Genomic DNA, 22266 nt, shown 5'->3' with positions numbered 1-22266 from the left:
ACCCTACAAACGCCCCTGCCCCTAACGTATAGATTCTATAGAAGAAAGGAAATGTGTCCGAAAGGAGGTGAAGAGCCTCGGCGCTGCGGAGGAAGCAGAGCTTCCTGACGTGGAGATACGGTGGAAATAAGGTCATTGGGCTCCGTGTTCCATCTGGAGGTGGGAGGCCTCGGTCATGTGACTTCCATGAGTCCTGCAACAAATGAGGTCAGCCTCCAGGTATGGGCTCCAACAGCAGGCAGCGCCTCGGGAGGAGGAGCACTGCTTTAAACACACACACACACACACTCACACACACATGCACACACTCACACACACACACAGAAGATGGAAGATATGCAAAAGGACGCTTGTGTTTCTGCACGTGACTCATGACCTGCAGCTGAACTGGGCGTGCAGCGCCATTAATCGCCACTAGGGATAACAGGAGGCTGATGGTTACACAGGACATTAATATTGTGCAATAAGGAGAGAGGAAGGGGGGGGGGGGTCGAGGTGTCACGTCATTCACAGTGTGTTTGATTGGCTGTGTTGTGTTTGATGTCCAGTGGGACGTTCCCACTCCTCCCTCTTGGTTTCCGTCTAAATTCCTGTAAAAAGGAGGATTTTGTACTTTTTTTGTCACCTCTTACCTGCTTTCATCTGGCGTTGAACACACACACACGCACACACACACACACACACACACCTGGTCGGTGAGCCAACTGACCCCTGCATGGTTTACCTGTCTGCAAGGTAAACAGCGTCCTCCCGTCCCAGACTTTGGCCCGTCAAACACGGCTCTTATCTCAGGTAACAACAGGGCGACATGGCGCTCGGAGCGCTCCGATCGATGCGTGATCAATAAAGCGTAAACTATGCATGACAGGAAACCCGATAACCAGGTCGTTGGAAAGAGACCCGAACCGGGCCTTCAAGTCGAAAGACCTCAAGTTAAAACCTCGTCATAGGAAGTAAACTTTTTCCTTTATTCACTCTTCTCATTATTCGTAATGCCGAGAGAGAGACACAAAGAGAGAGAGAGAGAGAGAGAGAGAGGATGAATCAACTCCCGGCCACTCATCCAGACAGATGATTTGTGGCGGCATCACTCATCGTTCATCCGTTGGTCTCACATCTCTATTGATTTTCTCTCTAGGAAACATCACACGTTTCTTCAGATTATGATTCTAGTTTTTACTTTTTGTTCTCTACTTGTCGCACGGCGTCAGCAGCTGAAAGCGGGGGGAAAAGGCGGGAACCGACAGAAAAGGCGGGAACCGACAACATCAGAGAGGAAAATAAAAAATAGATTGTTTTAAAGTTTTGGATCAACTTAAAATGTCTTAAAGTTTCAACACTGGTGTGTTTAACGTTGCTCCTCAACTATCGCTCAATCTGAAAAGGTTCAAAGATATCCAGAGCATGGGCATTGCCTCCACATGGCTCTCCACATGGCGACGGCGGAGCCAGCTAACAGTGCACAGGTTGGCTACGTGTATATATATATATATATATATATATATATATATATATATATATATATTATGTGCGTTATATCAAATATATATATTATATATATAATTATATATGTATGGTTATTTTTATTGTTATATTATATACATAATATATATATATATATTAATATTATATATTAATATTATATATATAATATATACAGTATATATTATATATATTATGTTTATATATATTAATGAACAGAGTGACCTATAGATATATATATATATATAATAAATATGGTATATATATATTAAATTATATTTACAACAATAACAATATATATCATATATAATATATGTAATATATATGATATATACAAATATATATATATAGTTATTGTTATATTATATATATTATATTTATATACAGTATAATATATATAATAAATATACAGTATATATATGATATATATATAATATAACATATATATAATATATATAAATAAATAAAATATACTGTATATATAGTCGATGGATTTCCATTGAGTTGTTTTGGTTTAATGACTAAATAGCAACAGATGAGCTGTCGTGTGAGTTTGGTGATAACGAATGCCGGCTGTTAAATATGTGACAATACCCCCCAAAAACACAATCTACCCCCCCTACCCAGGACATTCGTGCAGCCCTTACCCTCAGCAGGTGGAGGGGTTGAGTCCCCTCCAGGTCTCTGAGGATAGAACCCCTACCTGCAGCACAACAAAGGGACCCGCTAAGGGGGGGGGGGGTGGGCATTTAGCCCCCCGGGGCTCTGCTCTTCTTCAAAGAACAATCCTCATCGTCAGAGTCACCCAGAAGGATATTACAGCTGGAGATATAATGAAAAAAAAAAAAAATGAAATCCCCCCCCCCCCCCCCTGAAGCACAGCATTCATGTCAATGGAGAATTACCATTGAATAATGGCCTCCGTTTCCTCTTTCACTTTACTAGGGGGGGGGGGCACCTGGGGAGGCAATGTGATGTATAGCAGGGCAGGACCCCCCCCCCCCACAGGAGAGGACCAACCAGACCCTTCAGATGCTGCCATTCAGTGCGTTTACATGATGGTATAATTCGAATCTTGCTTTAGTCGGACTTTGCTATCTTTTGGGGGATCTGCTGTTATCCCAATATACATGGCAGTGAGTCATTAGAATCATTGGCCTTTGAAAGCTTGTCATATCCGATACGATAGGTGGCGCTGTTTTCATTACAACTCGTGGTGATACAGACATTTCCGCTTGACCTCTTCACCACCACCAACAACAACCAACAACAACAACATCAACATTTAGAGAAAGATGGCGAACAGAGAGCGAGGCGAAGCTACATCCCTCTACTATTCTTGCATGATGTTAATAGTGACATTATCGTCTCTTTCGACTCTTTCGACTCCCGGGTCACGACATGGGAGGGAGGGAGGAGGGAGGGAGGAGGGCGGCGGGATCTCGAGCATGCGCAAAGACGCAAAGTCCAGTTCCTAATCCAATTCACCGTTACATGCCGCGATAGTCGAATTATCAACCGGATCGGATGGAGTTATCCAGGGTGTTAATCGGATCGTAGTCGGACCGCACACAGTCGAACAACAAAACACATTATAATGTCGTCGTCCCCCCCCACACACACACACCCAGAGGAGTCGTGCCGGGCTCCTGGTGTCTGAACTGGAAACCCGATCATCGGCAGGTACGAGAATAGCCCGACGGCACCGCAAAGGCCACTCACCTGACCCTCTGTGCCCCCACCCTCACCCCCCTCCCTCCCACACACACACACACACAGACACACAGACACACACACACACACACTCCCCAAGTCGTCCTTCACACAACGTTGTGCAGTAAACGTTCGATTACGATCTGTGAGTAAATACAGGAAACTTTTGGAAAGAGTGAAACACACACACACACACACACCATGCAACAGATATTTTGTGTGTGTGTGTGTGTTTCATGCTTTATTCTTTAATCCGTGTTTAACTTAATTGGTCGCTCTCCCCGTCACCTGACCTCTCCCGCCCACCTGCACACCTGCTCCCCTATCACCCATGCACACACACACACACACACACACACACGTCCCAATTTTTCCGGCACAGATATTTCTTCATTTTTGTTTATTTTTGATGTTTTTTTCCACATAAAATACATTAAACAGACCCAAAAATATTGTCAGGAAGTAATTAAAGTATTTACTTAAATACTGTCTTTACGTCGAGTACACCAACCCTGTGTTTTACGGCTATCTCAGGAAACCTCATTTCACTTTTAGTAAATTCTTCTCGTAAATATTTTTAAGCGTGTTCTTCTACACACTGGTATAGTGTGGTATTATGCGTATCGTTGTATATTAGTTTATTACACTTCATTTCTAACCCCAGTTTTCTAAAAGTACTGGAGCACTTATTTTGAGGTATTTGGATTCATATTCCATTTAATAGGTAAATAAGGAATCTTCTAAGTTACATGAATATAGTTTAAATTAAATTTAATGAACTCTAAAATAAAAGTGTAATTATAAATCATAAAGGTTGTTTTTATGCATTAATTTAGCATTAATCTCCCTTTTAATCCCCATTTATTTTGGTAAAACTGTAAATGTTTGTATTTTTTTTTTACAGTGTGTACATTATTTTTAAACATCCACCTGTGAGGAAACTCCTTTCTCTGAGGAGTGAGGAGTGAGGGAGTGAGGAGCATAACTATAAATCATAACTAGGCTGTTTTTAAACATTAATTTAGCATTAATTTCCCTTTTAATCCCCATTTATTTTGGTAAGACTGTAAATTTCAGTACTTTCATGTCTAACCTTGACCAACAACAATAAAATCAGACGTGCACATTAACACACGAATCATAACAACCGAATAAAAGTGTAATTAAAAATCATAACATTTGTTTTTAAGCATTCATTTTGCATTTATTTCCCTTTTAATCCCCATTTATTTTGGTAAAACTGTACATTTTCGTATTTGTACAGTGTGTAAATTATTTTTAAAAGTCAGCTCTACATTTTAAATGTCCACCTGTGAGGAATCTCCTCTCTCTGAGGAGTGAGGAGTGAGGAGAGAGGAGGAGCGAGGGAGTGAGAGCCGCGGCCCCGACAGGGCTGGAGGACCACCGCTTGCCAACTTCTCTCCGGCCATGTGCGGCCAGTAGGAGGAGCCATGCGCTGAGGTGTTTGAGAAGGTGACGCCGTAAAGCAGGCCAGTGTGTCGCAAACCAGGTGTTGTTGTTTTTTTTGCAAGAGGAGGGGGGAAGGTGATGTCGTAAAGCGGACAGGAGAAGGGAGGGGTGAGAGGAGGAGGTGGGGGACAGGAGGAGGAGGAGGAGGAGGGAGGAGGTGACTCGCGAGCGGCTGCGCTTCAGACTCAGCGAGAGGATCATGGCGGATGGCCCCAGGTGTAAGCGCAGGAAACAGGCCAACCCGAAGCGGAGCAGCGGTAAGTGAGAACTCCTCCCGGTAAAACGCACGCGCCCCCCGGCTGCGCTGTACGGGGCGCGCGAGCCGCTTTTTTTTTTACTCGGTGGAAACTCCTTCTGGATACTTTCGGTGGAGTGAAGTTGAACCACGTTTCGAGGAGTTTTGTTGAGGAGGAGGAGGAGGAGGAGGAGGAGGGTGGTGCTGGTGGTGCTGTGTGCCCATGCCCCAGTGTGGTGGTGGTGGTGGTGGACCGTTATACCTGGCTCCTCGCGGTGCGCGCGCGGCCCCTCCGCCTGACACAGAGGACCGTTATCCGGCTACAATAACCCGGCAGCGCCTGCTGGCCGTCCGCGTTATTAGTTCCCTTCACTTTTTTTCTCTTCCTCGCTTTGTTTCTCTACTTTTCTTCCACTCTTCTTCCTCTTCCTCTCCTCCTCCCCTCCACCGCTCGGCGGGCAGGTAGCGGGCTGTTCTCACAACAACGTCACGCGCACTTTGTTGTGTGGTTATTAAGTGTATACTCATGTTTTTTTTTTTTTTTTTTTTTTAGGGCGAGGTTTAGTTTCAACTTGCTGCTCTCTCTCTCTCTCTCGCTCCCTCTCTCTCTCTCTTTTCTCTCTCTCTCTTTTCTCACTCTCCTTCTCGTTTAAATAAAAAGATAGTAATAATTAAAGTTGTTTCGCGTTGTGTCGGACGGTTAGAACAACACCGTGTACGGGGGTCGGTTCTGCCCCCCCTCCCCCCCCGGTACTCGGTTCCTCCCTTAAGGTGAGAGGGGATGTTGTATTTTTTGGCTAAACGTGCACGCGCTTCCTACCTCGCTCGTACACCAGTTCAGCTCTCATAAATAACTCTATAGCGTTTCTTGGTTAGTCGGCGTTGTTGTGGTTGTTGTTGTTGTTGCCCGTTTTTTGCCCCTTTTCGACTGTTGCACCTGTACATCCGGGGAATTGGTGAACTGTTGGCAATGTTGAAAATAAATATTTTGTTTTTTAACTGCATCTTGTGTATTATTAAGAATATATACATATATATGAACTATATATATATAATATATTTATATTTATATATATATATTATATAATTAATATATATAAATAACCTATATATAATATATGTCATGCATATTATATATACTTAATATATATATACATATTAATTATATAATAAATATATATATTATATATACTTGATATACATATATTTATATATATATATATCTTTTCATTAATTTCGAGTGAAATAGTATGGATAATATGCATAATATATATATATAATTTATTTGTGGTATTTGCTATAGCTGTAATAATCCTCATATAATAATAATGTCTCACCCCAGGGCGTGTATCTCTGTAATATCACGTGATCAATGACGTCATATTAGGTGGTGTATAAAGTATATGTTTTATATGAATGATGTATAAATAGGATCCAGGTGCTGTGGTGCTATGGTTTTAAATGCACGCGACCCTCTCCAGCCGGAGTCTCTGATTGGACCGTGTCTCACCTGTACTCCCCTCCTCTCTCACGTCGCGTCAGCCAATCAAAACGCAGAGGAAGAAAAGCCCGTATTTATATATTTATATTCACCGTTACGAAGCACAACGTGTGTGTGAGCCGAGGGGGGCTGGAAAAGCACCTCCTCCTCCTCCTCCCTTTTTCCTGGTGACGACACGACGGTGACTCTGTGCGTCGGTATCATCACCACCATCATCATCATCATCATGTTTACCTGAAAGCGGATAACGGGGCTGACAAACGACCTGAGAGCATCGCACGGGAATAAAACACCTGCGGCGCGCGACCCGGACCCCGCTTCACCTTCAAAGGCTCTGCGTCTCGCGAGGAGCCGCCAGCCATCTCCAAATGTCAACTTGTGCAGGTAGAGATGATTTTTTTTTTTTTTTTGGTACCCTCCTCTCCGTGGATGCTCGCCTCGCTTCATTCTCGCGGGATTTATCCCGCATCCTCCTCTCTGGACCGCGAGTGCACGTTTCATCCCCCTTTTTAATGCTCTATTATCATTGTGTGTGTATGTGGTGCGCGTGTGGCTCGGTCTCGTGCACGGAAAACGAGCGGCTGCATAAGGTGGTTATAACCCCACACGCGCACGTGCACACCGCGTGCACACGCACAGCACGGCGCGCGCAGCTCACCGTCCAAACCCCGCTCGCGTCCATCCATTGTGTTGCGGTAATATGCGTTACACAATATCCTGAGCGGCGCGCGCGCGGAGGGGAATGGCGGTCAGTCCCATTACTGCAGTGAAGGCGGGGTTGCATGCTGCTGGACCGGGAGACAGCCAGGTACACGCAAGGTGATGCAACACCTATAAAGGTGTACGTTTAACATGGTGTCCCGCGTGATGTCGTCTGCACACACACACACACATACACCACGTGACGGTGTGTTTGAAGGTTAATTTACCCCAACATACAGGCGATTTAATGAGATTATAACGTGAGGTGGGGTGGGGGGAGGAGCGCGAGACCGCGTGACGGGGCGCACAATCAAGATGGCAAGGTGCCGTGATTCAGTGCGCATGCACGAGCTTTCTTCTGCGGCGCGCGTGTCCTTTTTGCTCCACCTGCCCCCAACGCATCATTCTTTATTCTTTATTAATATCAGATGCCACTCCTCTGCAAAACCAAAAAAGAGCTGACGGTGCCACACATTAGCCTGGGCTACCTGCCCACCACGCCATCCACACACACACACACACACACACACACACACACACACACACACACACACACACACACACACACACACACACACACACACACACACACACACACACACACACACACACACACACACACACACACACACACACACAGCTGCAGACACCATGAATATATATATTATATCTATATATAGTCTTTATTTTCATTGGTGGACAGACTTGGGTCATTTATTTGGGCTTTTTCTGATAATCATCAAAATCAATCAAAAAATCAATCAAAATGGTAATAATAGCCAGCTGCAATATCTATATATATATATATATTATGTGTGTCATATATATATATATTTATATTTATATGGTTATTGTTATATAATATATATATATTATATATATTATATTATATAATAGTGACTTGTTCTGATAACCATGAATATTCTTGTAAATGCACGTATTTATTTATGCTTGTCGTCATTATTGAGCCAAACACACATCAGTCGTTTACCAATTAATCTGATGTTTTCTCAATACATGTCTTTATTATTTGTCTATATAACATGTCAGATAACAGTGCATGTAATGATTCAGTTTTATAACATTTTATATATAAACACATTACTCATGCTCCACCTCAGGGGAGCCATGTCTATTATTATTGTGGATTACGGCGTGAGAACGTTATAAACATGTAGAATTACACAAGAGTTGGACGGTTTACCCCCAAAATGACGGTATTAAGAAAAATACGTTAACTGTGTGTGTGTGCGTGAAACCACAGCTGGGTTCCTTGGGTCCAAAACCACGGTGTCAAAGTTGGCGTGGCGTTTTATTTCGTGATTTTTATAGTTGCCCAATTACGTCTTTGGGGGGGAAGTCGAAATCATTAGTGGGTCGTTTAATCAGACGGATTAAATTCTCGCTGGTTAGAGGCGGCAAATTAATCTGCTAATTTAAGATATACATGGAGCCTGAGCTCTTTGCAAGCGTAAACAAAATAATATATATATATATGTATATTTAAAAAATATATATACATAAATATATATATATAAAATGATATATATATATATATTAAAAATATATATAAATATATATATAACAAAATGATATAGAGAAAATTTATATTAAAAATATATATAAAAATGATATATATATATATCTAAACATATATATATATATAAATATATATATTAAAAACATGATATACATATATATATATAAAATTATATATACGTATAAAAATAAATAAATAATTACTGTATGTATATATACAGTATATAACATATTCATCACTCCCGCTGCAGTCGGGTGTTAACCTGCATCTCTCCATGCTCATAAAACCTTTTTTTTTTGGGCTGCTGTCCACCGGCGATGACCTCACACGCTGCAGCGAGGCCGGCTCTCGTATATATATATATTTGGGCGTTGGCGTGCCACCAGAGTTCAAACGCCGTCATCCCTGAACCTCTCACGCAGCATGTCAAAGGTTAGAGGTCAAACGATTGTTTTTAATGCTTCTCTTTCGCTCGTGACATCTTTGTGAAGCGGAGCATTTTTTATTTTTTCCCCGATTCGGCGTTTTGACGTTGTGGTTTTTACCGGCGGCGGTCTTCTTACCGCCACCGTAGCTCGCCACACCAACCCGCCTCCAGGAAAAGCTGCACCAGAGGCCCCAAAAAACCTGAAGGATACGATTCTAGAGCTTCTTCTAGATTCTTCCTCGCCGATTCGATCTGCACACAGAGCTTGTTTTTATTTTAAGTTTTTACAAGTTACACATTACCAAAAAAACCAAGAGCAAATAAATAAAAATGACAAAAGCAAATAAATAATAATGACATCAAATCAAATTTTAAAAAATTACATAAATATTTTTAAGAAATACATAAAATCAAATTAAAAAGAATTACATAAAATCTAATAAATAAAAATAACATAAAAGCAAATAAATAAAAATAAATAATGCAAATAAATAAAAATGAATAATGCAAATAAATAAAAATCAATAATGCAAATAAATAAAAATTACATAAAAGCCAATAAATGAAAATTACATAACAGCATAACAACTAGGTCAAAATCAGACAAGGACAAACACAAACATAAATAATCCTAAATCATCATCCTCCATATTGAAATCTTCTATAACAACTTTATTTATATCATTCTCTCCACTATTTTACTTTCAATTCATCCGAGCTGTTTTTACAGCTTCTACTTTTCTTTCCTGCTCGGGGGTCAAACGAGATGCTCTTTGAACTGAAGGGAGACGAGCGCCGGCGCCGGGCTCTTTGATCGGCACGCCGCCGACTCGTTGGATGCGTGACGCGGCGAGTGGCGTTCTCTCTCTCCGCAGACGCCGCAGCAGGTGTTTTCCGGGCGCTGCGTCAGTTCTTCTTCGTTGGTATGAATGAAGCTTCTTCCCGAGGTCCACCTGGAAGCTGCTGCTGCCACCCCGGGGCTCTCATTAAGATGAACATGATAACTCGTAATAGCTATTGAATAGGTTGCGTAACGTCATCAACAACCCCCCCCCCCCTCCATCCCCCTCCCCCATTCCCCCCCGAATGACTTTCCTTCAAGAAATGAGCACGTTTAAAAGTCTCTTTAAGGGGCAGATTAGTCTATAAATAAGTCTTCGTTCTGGCACATCCCCTCCATGTTGTGTTGTATTTAGCGTGCCTCACGTGCTGCGTGTTAGTTGTTTGCATGACGCACACGTTGTCGTGTCTTTTGTTGCGTATTATGGAGACGGCCGTGTCGGAGGGAAATGGCCCTGAGTGGTCTTAGAAGTGGTCGACAGAAGCTGTTAATTGATGCATGACCGCCGGTCATTCATGTTACTTTCTCTCCTTTTTTGCTTTACAGCCTGGGGCTGTGTGTGTGTGTGTGTGTGTGTGAGCCTGCCGAATGACAAAGCACTACAGGATGTCTTTAGCGAGTCAGCATTAACCCCTCCCATCGCCTTTTACGGTCCGGAGGGGGAGGTGTGCGTCCAGCCTGGTGCTGCTGCTGCTGCTGCTGTGACTAATTGAGCAGTGTGTGTGTGTGTGTGTGTGTGTTTGTGTGTGCGTGTGTAAGTGTTAGAGAGTGTGCGTGCGCGTGTGTTTGTTAGCATCAAGGTGGGAAACTGCTACTTTGCTCTAGGCTTTGCATAACAACAGAGGCCTGCTTGTTTGGATTTACATGCATTAACATGGGGGGGGGGGCGTTTCAGTGAGATGACGTCGGCCAATCAAAAGGCACCTTGACAGAAGAGAGAGGTGGTCAGTTGAAGCGCTTGACTTTAATTTAACAAATGCACGCACCTCTGCGATAAAACCACCGCACGCCTCAGGCTGAGATTTAAATAAGAGAGTCATCAGCTCAGCCCTCAGCATTCTGGGTAAAAACAATAACAACCTGAGGCCTGAGGGGGTTGTTTTATTTTTAAAAAGGGCAGAAAGCTGATTGTGTCGTTCGGGGAGGGGGGGGGGGGGAGTCTGAAAATGCGAAACACGTGTTTGCTTTTGGAAACTCAAAGCTATAAGTCGTCTGCAGCGACGCTGTGTTGACAACGCGGGGGTTTGGAGCCACCCGGGCTCAGAGGTCAGAGGTCACCGCTGCAGCCCCGGGAAGCACACGAGGAGCCGCATGTGGCTCGGCGGAGCTCGTTGTGGCTTCTTCTCCGTGCCCAGGTGACACCGAAAGGGTCAAAACAGCAACCTGTGCACCGCCACGGCAGCTCAACCGCGTCGGGTTAAAACTTCATTTCACTTTGTCACGCAACACTTTCTCTCTTTAGTTTCCTGCAGCCGAGTTAAATATCCCCCTTAATGTCTAGCGTCACCTCAGAGGAACCTCCCACCAGCAACCTGCCTCCCTCAACCACCTGCATGTCCATGCTTCAAGAGGCCCCTCCCCCCCCCCCCTCACACACACACTCGCAGCGACAACTTTAATCTAGCTGACCGAGCCACGAGTGTATGTGTGTGTGCGTGTGTGTGTGTGTGTTAAAACTTCAATATTTAAATCCATGTGTGCATTTGCTTGAATGTTAAATGAGTTTTGTTTCTTTTTAAACACTTGTGTGTGGTTGTGTGTGTGTGTGTGTGCAGGCCAGTGTGTGTGTCAAAAGAAAGAGTCTCATTCAAAGTCCTGTGTGTATGGGAGAGAAAAGGGGGGGGGGGGGGTACTCTTTCACACTCAGCCGGTGGGAAACTCCTCCCCCTCTCCTTTTGGTGCGGGCTCAATTTGCATATCCTGCCGTCCTCCATTCTCTCCTTTCTTCTTTCTTTCCTGCTGTCGCCTGAGAAGCGGAGCAGAGGCCGCCGGCTCCTGCAGCCCGAAGGCGTCTGTCGTCCGGCCTGCGGGCTCCGCGGCGAGCCTGACGTGCACGTGCACGGTGGCGTGCACACCACCGTGCACGTGTTCAGCGTGCACGTGCACTAGAGAGTTAAGGCCAGCCCTAATCCCCGAGCTCGCAGCACGTTGGAGTGGAGCGGCAACTTTTACTGGAAATAAAGGGGGGGGGGGGGACACATTTCAGTGTGACACCATAGAGAATGTAGAAAGTTAAAAGATCAGGCAAGGCATTTTATTTAATTTTTTAATTGCCCCCAAGCTTCTTTCGAGAGGATTTCCTGCTCTTCTGATGGCAAACAGAATAATTTTGGGACTTTTTCGCAGCCTTCGAAGCGATTGTTCCTCAAAACATTTGTTTTATCTATTTTTGTACTATTTTAACAATTTCTCACACCTGGGAGAGTAGAGTAAATAACATGTAGAATGTGACGAGTGTAAATATATGGCGCTGTGATGCGAGTTATTTATTCATATTTTGAAAACATATTTTATGATGAACAAACCAGAAAAGATTATATAAAAACCAAAAGAGTCCTCAGGAAAAAATCTAATTCTTCACCATTTAAATCGAGATTTTAAAGTCGAATGTAAAAACTTACAGTAGGAGCAGGAGGGAGGTGTGTGTGTGTGTGTGTGTGCTCTCAGGAGACATCAATCATGAGCGGTGGACAGGTGGGGACATCCCCCCCCCCCCCCCCTCCCAGAGACCTCAGCTGGGTCCAGGACAGGTGGGAGAATTAAATTAGAAGCGCAGGCGAGTGATTCTTCACCCTCCTCGTCTTCTTTCTCACCAGAGGAGTCGTATTCACCTGAAGAACACCTGCCTTCTGCTCGAAACAAGCCACGCCCCTTTTTGAATTTATGATTAAAAAATCATATTATTTTGCCCCTAAATTCTTAATTAATTGAGAAAACATTTTTTTTTTTATTTGCCACGTGATTACGTCATATATATATATACTGTATATATATATTCATTCAATATATGTATGTATATATATATTAAATATATGCATATATATTCAATATATATGTATGTACAGTATATATATATATTAAATATATGCATATATATTCAATATATATGTATTTATATATATATATATATTAAATATATATATATATGTTTATATTCAATATATATATGTATGTATATATATATTAAATATATATATATATATATATATATGTTTATATTAAATATATATATGTATGTATATATATATATACATACACATACATATATACTGTATATGTATGTATATATATATATATTCTATATATATATATTTCACTGCTCCAGCGTCTTTCATGGAAACGTTTTCTCCTTTTTTTGGAAGACGTCGCCTCTCATCCGGCTCTCTTTGATGTTTTTTTTATCGCTCCGTTGATGAGTAATGAAAATATATATTGCGGCGACAGTTGTGCCGGCTCTTGATTGGTCGGCTTCTGCGCAGCGCCGCGATTGGTCGAGAGGGAATGTTCTCCTCTGTTGTGTGTGTGGAGGAGAGAGGCTGGAAGAAAGGGAGTGTTGTTATTGAATTACAGGTGATGGCTGCTAATTGGGCCCTCCAGAGGTTGTGTGTCTGTGTTGTGTTGTGTGTGTGTGTTGATGAAGCTGTTAGGGGTAGAGTGCGCCCCCCCGGTGCTGCTCCCTGAGTGCTGCTCTTTACAGGCCGTCCTGTCCCAGAGGAGGGGAGCGCTAATGGAGCCCACCCGGACTGATGGATTACACCCAGACCTGAGGGAGGGAGAGAGGGAGGAGGGAGGGAGGGAGGGAGGAGGGAGGAGAGAGGGAAGGAGGGATAGATGGAGGGACGAAGGGATGGAGGGACGGATGGAGGGACAGAGGGACGGATGGATTACACCCGGATCTGAGGGAGGAGGGAGAGAGGAGGGAGGAGGGATGGAGGGATAGATGGATCAAAGGATGGAGGAATGGAGGGAGGGACGAAGGGACGGAGGAGACGAAGGGACGAAGGGATAGATGGAGGTATGCAGGGATGGATGGAGGGAGGGATGGATGGATAGAGGGACGAAGGGGTGGAGAGATGGAGGGATGGAGGGACGTTGTCGGTGGCGGCGCCTGTAATGGAGGGCGGCTGCTGAGCCAGAAGAGGCCCGTTGTTTATTTTCAGGAGGTGGAGCGACGATCACCAACTGAACACGAACATTCCACCATCACCGAGTCACATGACCGCGTCACGTGACCGGGTCATGTGACGCGGTCATGTGACCCGGCCCACGTCGTAAAAAACTACTTCAAATAAAAATAAATATTCTCTCAGCTCAACGATGTCACTGCTCAGAGGGGGGGGGGGGCTACACCCAGTACCTCTAACAGACCGAGCACGCACACACACACACACACACGGACACACACACATAGCACCCACACGCACACACACATACACATACATACATAGCACACATACATACATACACACACACACACACACATACATACATAGATACATACATACATACACACACACACATACATACACATACATACATAACACACATACATACATACACACACACATACATACACAGATACATACATACATACACACACACACATACATACACAGATACATACACACACACACATACACACACATACACACACATATACACACACATACATACATACACACACACACATACATACATATACACACACACACACATACATACACATACATACATAGTACACATACATACATACACACACACATACATACACAGATACATACATACATACACACACACACATACATACATATACACACACACACACACACACATAAACACACACACAGACACACACACATAGCACCCACACGCACACACACATACATACATAAACACACACACATACATACATACATAGCACACATGCACATACACACATTAATACGCATACTCACATAGATACACAAACACACATACATACACATACATACACACGCACAGACACACACACACATAGTTACGCACACACACACATAGACACACACACACACACGCGCGTCTCTGTTGCGTAACGAGCAGCTTTGAGTTGTTTTTTCTTTTGATGTTTTCAACACACCTGTAAATAATAAGTAGGTCAGCATCTCATCAGGATTGTTCCTCCCCTCACATCGGACACCAGGTGAAAGGGGAGGAGGAGGAGCAGGAAGAGGAGGAGGAGGAGGAGGAAGAGGAGGAGGAGGAGCAGGAAGAGGAGGAGCAGGAGGAGGAGAAGGAGGAGGAGCAGGAAGAGGAGGAGGAGGAGGAGAAGGAGGAGGAGCAGGAAGAGGAGGAGGAGGAGGAGGAGGCTGCAGCTCTGTCCGCGCTTCATCTGTGGTCTATATAAAAAAAAGTTTGAAGAAGATAAAGGAACTGCTCACAGCGATACCCCCCCCCCCCCACCACACACACACAAACACACACACACACACACACACACATACACAGATGTCATGTTTTCCACAATGCTCTGGGTTTTTAATTATATTACTGATGCTGAGCAGCTCTTTGTAACAGTTCAGTTCCTCCGACCCCGTTTCCCAAAGAGAGAGAGAGAGAGTGTGTGTGTGTGTGTGTGATGTGAATACTGAGCAGGTGAGAAGAGGAAAATGGTCGCTACTATGAGATCATGACCACGGCCTCGCGAGAGATTATTATTGATAAGACGGAAGTGTTTATTTCTTCCTGTTGGACCAAGTAAGGGAGGATGAGGGAGGCTGGAGGAGGAGAGAGGGCGAGGGAGGGAGGGAGGGGGGCTCTTCAGTCCTCGGCTCCTCTCTTACCTTTTTTGGCCTTAGCCAATCACACGGCGGCCTCACTGTTTATTGATCGTCCGATGAGCTGCATGCTTCCCACGTGAGCCCCCGGTCGCCTCGAGGCACCAGAGAGCATCATGGGTATTAAATTAGTCCTCGTGCAAAACGCACCACGAGTTGCAACTGAAGCATGTCTGGAAAAAAGGAGACGTTAGAGGAGACGCCTAGAGGAGACTTTACAGGATAGGTTAGAGGAGACGTTAGAGGAGACGCCTAGGGGAGACTTTACAGGATAGGTTAGAGGAGACGTCAGAGGAGACTTTACAGGATAGGTTAGAGGAGACGTCAGAGGAGACTTTACAGGATAGGTTAGAGGAGTCGTCAGAGGAGACTTTACAGGATAGGTTAGAGGAGACGTCAGAGGAGACTTTACAGGATAGGTTAGAGGAGACGTCAGAGGAGACTTTACAGGATAGGTTAGAGGAGACGTCAGAGGAGACTTTACAGGATAGGTTAGAGGAGACGTCAGAGGAGACTTTACAGGATAGGTTAGAGGAGACGTTAGAGGAGACGTTAGAGGAGACTTTACAGGATAGGTTAGAGGAGACGTTAGAGGAGACTTTACAGGATAGGTTAGAGGAGACGTTAGAGGAGACTTTACAGGATAGGTTAGAGGAGACATCAGAGGAGACTTTACAGGATAGGTTAGAGGAGACGTTAGAGGAGACGTTACAGGATAGGTTAGAGGAGACGTTAGAGGAGACTTTACAGGATAGGTTAGAGGAGACATCAGAGGAGACTTTACAGGATAGGTTAGAGGAGACGTTAGAGGAGACTTTACAGGATAGGTTAGAGGAGACATCAGAGGAGACGTTAGAGGAGACTTTACAGGATAGGTTAGAGGAGACGTCAGAGGAGACTTTACAGGATAGGTTAGAGGAGACGTCAGAGGAGACTTTACAGGATAGGTTAGAGGAGACGTCAGAGGAGACTTTACAGGATAGGTTAGAGGAGACGTTAGAGGAGACTTTACAGGATAGGTTAGAGGAGACGTCAGAGGAGACTTTACAGGATAGGTTAGAGGAGACGTCAGAGGAGACTTTACAGGATAGGTTAGAGGAGACGTCAGAGGAGACTTTACAGGATAGGTTAGAGGAGACGTTAGAGGAGACGTTACAGGATAGGTTAGAGGAGACGTCAGAGGAGACTTTACAGGATAGGTTAGAGGAGACGTCAGAGGAGACTTTACAGGATAGGTTAGAGGAGACGTTAGAGGAGACTTTACAGGATAGGTTAGAGGAGACGTTAGAGGAGACGTTAGAGGAGACGCCTAGAGGAGACTTTACAGGATAGGTTAGAGGAGACGTCAGAGGAGACTTTACAGGTTAGGTTAGAGGAGACGTTAGAGGAGACTTTACAGGATAGGTTAGAGGAGACGTCAGAGGAGACTTTACAGGATAGGTTAGCTCCTCCCCCTTTTCTTCTTCTCTTCGCTCACCGGTGAGGCTGCCGGCTTGATTGATGGGACGTTAACCTCGGTGGCACCGACCGGAGATCAACCCCACCCCCCACTGGCAGTGTCCAGCTACAGGAGGGGGGGGGGGGGTATAAAAGGTCATGGAGCTGCAGCCCACGGAGAACACGGCACACAGGCCCCACAAACTGATCCTCCCACCAGCTCGGCGGCTCTGAACGGCCGTCAGGAGGTCGAGCTCTTGAGGTCAGAGGTCAGAGGTCACAGGTCTGGAGCTAAGAGGTCAACAGCCGGGGACACTTCAGAGGGTCGAGTGCTCCCCTTGTTGCTTAAGGTAGAGACTTTATCGAAGAAAAAGATTTAACTTTAAGGGCACACACTTTTACACACGCACACACACACTCACACACACACTCACACACTCACACAAATACACACACACATAAACACACAAACTCACATGTTCTGCTTTTTTAATTAATTTTTTAGAACTCAAGCGGTTTATTATTTGCTAAAAATAAATATAGGAATGAAGAAAGATATTTTTTTTAGAGGCACAAAAGCGCCATCAAAAATATCACTTCACTTCTTCTTAGGAGAGAGGAGACGTCTTAGGAGAGAGGAGACGTCTTAGAAATAGGAGACGTCTTAGGAGAGAGGAGATGTCTTAGGAGATAGGAGACGTCATAGGAGAGAGGAGACGTCTTAGGAGAGAAGAGACATCTTAGAAATAGGAGATGTGTGAGGAGAGAGGAGACGTCTTAGGAGAGAGGAGACGTCTTAGGAGAGAAGAGACATCTTAGAAATAGGAGATGTGTGAGGAGAGAGGAGACGTCTGAGGAGAGAGGAGATGTCTTAGGAGATAGGAGACATCTTAGGAGAGAGGAGATGTCTTAGGAGAGAGGAGACATCTTAGAAATAGGAGATGTCTTAGGAGAGAGGAGACGTCTTAGGAGAGAGGAGATGTCTTCGGAGATAGGGGATGTCTTAGGAGATAAGAAATATCTTAGAAATAGGAGATGTCTGAGGAGAGAGGAGACATCTTAGGAGAGAAGAGACATCTTAGAAATAGGAGATGTGTGAGGAGAGAGGAGACGTCTTAGGAGAGAGGAGATGTCTTAGGAGATAGGAGACGTCTTAGGAGAGAGGAGACCTCTTAGGAGACATCTTAGAAATAGGTGATGTCTTAGGAGAGAGGAGACCTCTTAGGAGACATCTTAGAAATAGGTGATGTCTTAGGAGAGAGGAGGCGTCTTAGGAGAGAGGAGACATCTTAGAAATAGGTGATGTCTTAGGAGAGAGGAGGCGTCTTAGGAGAGAGGAGACCTCTTAGGAGACATCTTAGAAATAGGTGATGTCTTTGGAGATAGGAGACGTCTTAGGAGAGAGGAGACGTCTTAGGGGGGAGGAGATGTCTTAGGAGAGAGGAGACATCTTAGGTGGGAGGAGATGTCTTAGGAGATAGGAGATGTCTTAGGAGAGAGGAGACCTCTTAGGAGACATCTTAGAAATAGGTGATGTCTTAGGAGAGAGGAGACGTCTTAGGAGATAGGAGACGTCTTAGGGGGGAGGAGACGTTTCCCTTCTGGTTACATCCGGCTGCTGGTTTCCCCAGGTGTTCCTGGTCGCGCCGTGTTCTTTTTGTTGTTGTTGTTGTTGTTGTCGCTCTGAAAACGTCCCCCAAGTAATGACCTACTGTCCGGGTGGCAGCGTGACCTCTCCCTGCGGCGGGGTCGTAGGTCGAGGATCTAAACGGATTCCTTTAGATGTCTCTTGTTTTTAGAAACAAATCCTTAATTCCACCTTTTTGTCTTTAAAGAGTGAATTTTAAGTCCGGAGCGCCGTGTGAAGCTCTGCTGCTGCGCCGCATCGCAACCACAAGGTTCCTCTCGTGTGTCACGTGGTAAAAAAAAAGGCTGTGTGCTCCGAGCCCCTCCCCCTCGCCCCCAGGCTCCTCCCCCCTCTCGAGGAGGCCTCGACGGGCGGCGACCTTTCACGACCTCTTTAGCGCTGATTGGTCGCCAGCTGCACTCGGTGCTCATTATCAGTCATTTAAATGCGTTGGATTGCGTAACACTCGTTAACCTGCACTCCAGGTGAAACGCTCTTTATTATTATTATTAGAATTATTATTATGAGCGATGCATTTAATTAAAAGTCAAATCACACAATAATAAAAGTGGCTTTTTGATATATATATATATATATATATATTTTGTTTTTTGTTTGTGTGCATTTACTCTCCTCCTCCGTGTTTTTATGGAGAGTTCTTGGAAACAATTGACCTTGATTCCTCGAGTGAAGAAACAGAACAAATCTGATCTCTGGGATCGGCCTTCGAAACTCTTCAAACGAGACTCCGGGAACAAACCACAGAAGAAGAAGAAGAAGAAGAAGAAGAAGAAGGAGAAGAAATATATATATGTATATATAGATATATACTATATATCTATATATAGATATATATATATAAGCTGCACGAGGCTGCAGGCTGCAACACAGAGACCAGAGTAGTGGTGTGAGAGTCGCGTGCAGCTCGATGTGTACGGAGAATATACGGCCTGGAAGAGAGAAAAGTGCTTCTGCGGCAGGTTGTCTGGACACACACACACACACACACACACACACACACGCCCCTGCGTCTGTCTCTCTGAGTAACAGCTGGGCTTCTCTTAGGTAAATTGAATCAGTCGCTCTTGTGTGGCAGAGAAACCTGAGAGAGAGATTGATTTTTAAATTCTCTTTCTCTCCGTCTGCAGACTCCCTTCTTCTTCTCCTTCTCCTCCACCTTGGTCTTCTTCTCCTTCTCTTTTCTCCTTCTTCTTCTTTTCCTCCTCCTCTTCTCCTCCTCCTACTGCTCCTCTACTTCTTTTCCTCCTCCTCCTCCTCCTGCTCCTCTACTTCTTCTTCTTCTCCAGTTCATCTCTCTCTGCAGTCGCTCCTGGAGTAGTCAGTCAGTCAGTGGCTGTTATATACTGCTTGTATGTATGTATGTGTGTGTGTGTGTGTGTGTGTGTGTGTGTGTGTCTATCTATCTGTGTGTGTTTGTGTGTGTCTTCTGGGAGTCCTCCTTATGTAACCTCCCTCACTCGTCTGCTTCAGGGAACAGTAGAAAACCGGGTCAGTCCAGCTCCTCTTTTAAAACTGCTCATACTTGGCGAAGCAGCCTTGACACACACACACACACACACACACACACACAAACACACACACACACACACCTCCTCGAGCTATTTTCAGGTGCTGCCCCCTCGAACCTGTTCTCCGTCTAAGCCCTCTGTCCTCACAGGGCTATTAAAGGGACATTTCACTAAAACCCCTCTGGTTGCCGGCCGCTGTGATTGGCCCGTGGTGACGGGCGTGACCCCAGCCGAGAGCCAATCAGCGACCCCGCCTGACCTACAGTAGTATATGTTTCTGTCCCGAGCATCAGTTGTGGGCGGAGCCTGTGTGTATGTGTGTGTGTCTGTGTACATGTGTGTATGTGCGTGTGTGTGTGTGTATGTGCGTGTGTGTGTGTCTGTGTACGTGTGTGTATGTGTGTGTATGCGTCTGTGTACGTGTGTGTGTCTCTGTACGTGTGTGTACAGAGACGATAAATCACAATAACAATGAGTTGCAGCCCGAAAACACTTATTTAAATACACACATTTAAATACACACATTTAAATACACATTTTTAAAACACATATTTAAATACACATATTTAAATACACATATTTAAATACGCATATTTAAACACACATATTTAAATACACATATTTAAACACACATATTTAAATACACATTTTTAAATACACATATTTAAATACACATATTTAAACACACATATTTAAATACACACATTTAAAACACATTTAAAACACATTTAAATACACATATTTAAATACACACATTTAAATACACATATTTAAACACATATTTAAATACACATATTTAAACACACATATTTAAATACACATATTTAAATACACATATTTAAACACACATATTTAAACACACATATTTAAATACACATATTTAAATACACATATTTAAACACACACATTTAAATACACATATTTAAATACACATATTTAAACACACATTATTAAATACACACATTTAAATACACATATTTAAATACACACATTTAAATACACACATTTAAAACACATATTTTAATACACACATTTAAATACACATATTTAAATACACATATTTAAACACACATATTTAAATACACACATTTAAATACACACATTTAAATACACATTTTAAATACACATATTTACACTTTTTTTTCACCTCATTTTAAAATAAACGTTGAAGAAGTTAAATTGACCGTAAAGTGTAATCTGGTAATCCGGCCGCACGGCGACGCTCCGCATCTCATTACCCGTCTCTGATTGATCTGAGACTTGATGGACACGCAGAGAGTCACCCGCGATGGATTACTGGGTTAACCCCCTTTAATCCAGGTGTAGTACACGATTAGTGTGTGTGTGTGTGTGTGTGTGCGCGATGTGGAAGATTAAAGCATGTATTGTAGTATGAAATTAAATTAAAGCCACAGTACTCTCTTTCTCCTGCAGCCGCTGTGGTGAGCGGAGATGGAAACGCCCTGCCAGAGTGGTTGTGTTGGAGAGCTAAGATGTGTGTGTGTGTGTGTGTGTGGGTAGGTAGGAAGAGCGAGAGTGTGTGTGAGTGGGAGGGAGTTTATGAGTGAGTATGACAGTGCAGGTTATGAGATTGCATGCCTGCCTGCGTCCACACACACACACACACACACACACACACACACACACACACACACACACACACACACACACACACACACACACACACACACACACACACACTCTGACAGGTTGTGAGGCGCTCATTGTTTTTAAAGCATGTGCTTCTGTCCCTCTGTATTTATAATACACACAAGTGGACCTGCAGCGGGGAGTTTCCACCAGCAGCTGCTTGAGATGTGAGAAGAGAACCAGTCCACCTACCGCCTCCAGGTCCAGGGCCTGAAGGTCCAGGGCCTAAAGGTCCAGGGCCTAAAGGTCCAGGGCCTAAAGGTCCAGGGTCTAATGGTCCAGGGCCTGAAGGTCCAGGG

At 44.0% G+C, this 22266-nt stretch overlaps 1 protein-coding gene across 1 annotated transcript in view; it reads left to right on the top strand.

The window, feature by feature from the left end:
* The first annotated feature begins 4382 nt into the window (after positions 1-4382).
* The window catches only part of zeb1a (zinc finger E-box binding homeobox 1a), a 35791-nt gene continuing 17907 nt past the window's right edge, over positions 4383-22266 (top strand). The window contains exon 1 of the mRNA XM_056410642.1: positions 4383-4922. Coding sequence (XP_056266617.1) covers positions 4865-4922 — 58 coding nt within the window. The 5' untranslated portion in view covers positions 4383-4864. The remainder of the gene's footprint in view (positions 4923-22266) is intronic.

This window comes from Pseudoliparis swirei, unplaced genomic scaffold, assembly GCF_029220125.1.
Source record: "Pseudoliparis swirei isolate HS2019 ecotype Mariana Trench unplaced genomic scaffold, NWPU_hadal_v1 hadal_25, whole genome shotgun sequence".
NCBI classification, from domain to species: domain Eukaryota; kingdom Metazoa; phylum Chordata; class Actinopteri; order Perciformes; family Liparidae; genus Pseudoliparis; species Pseudoliparis swirei.
Note: the sequence above shows the minus strand (reverse complement) of the source record. Positions and strands in the feature narration are given on the sequence as shown.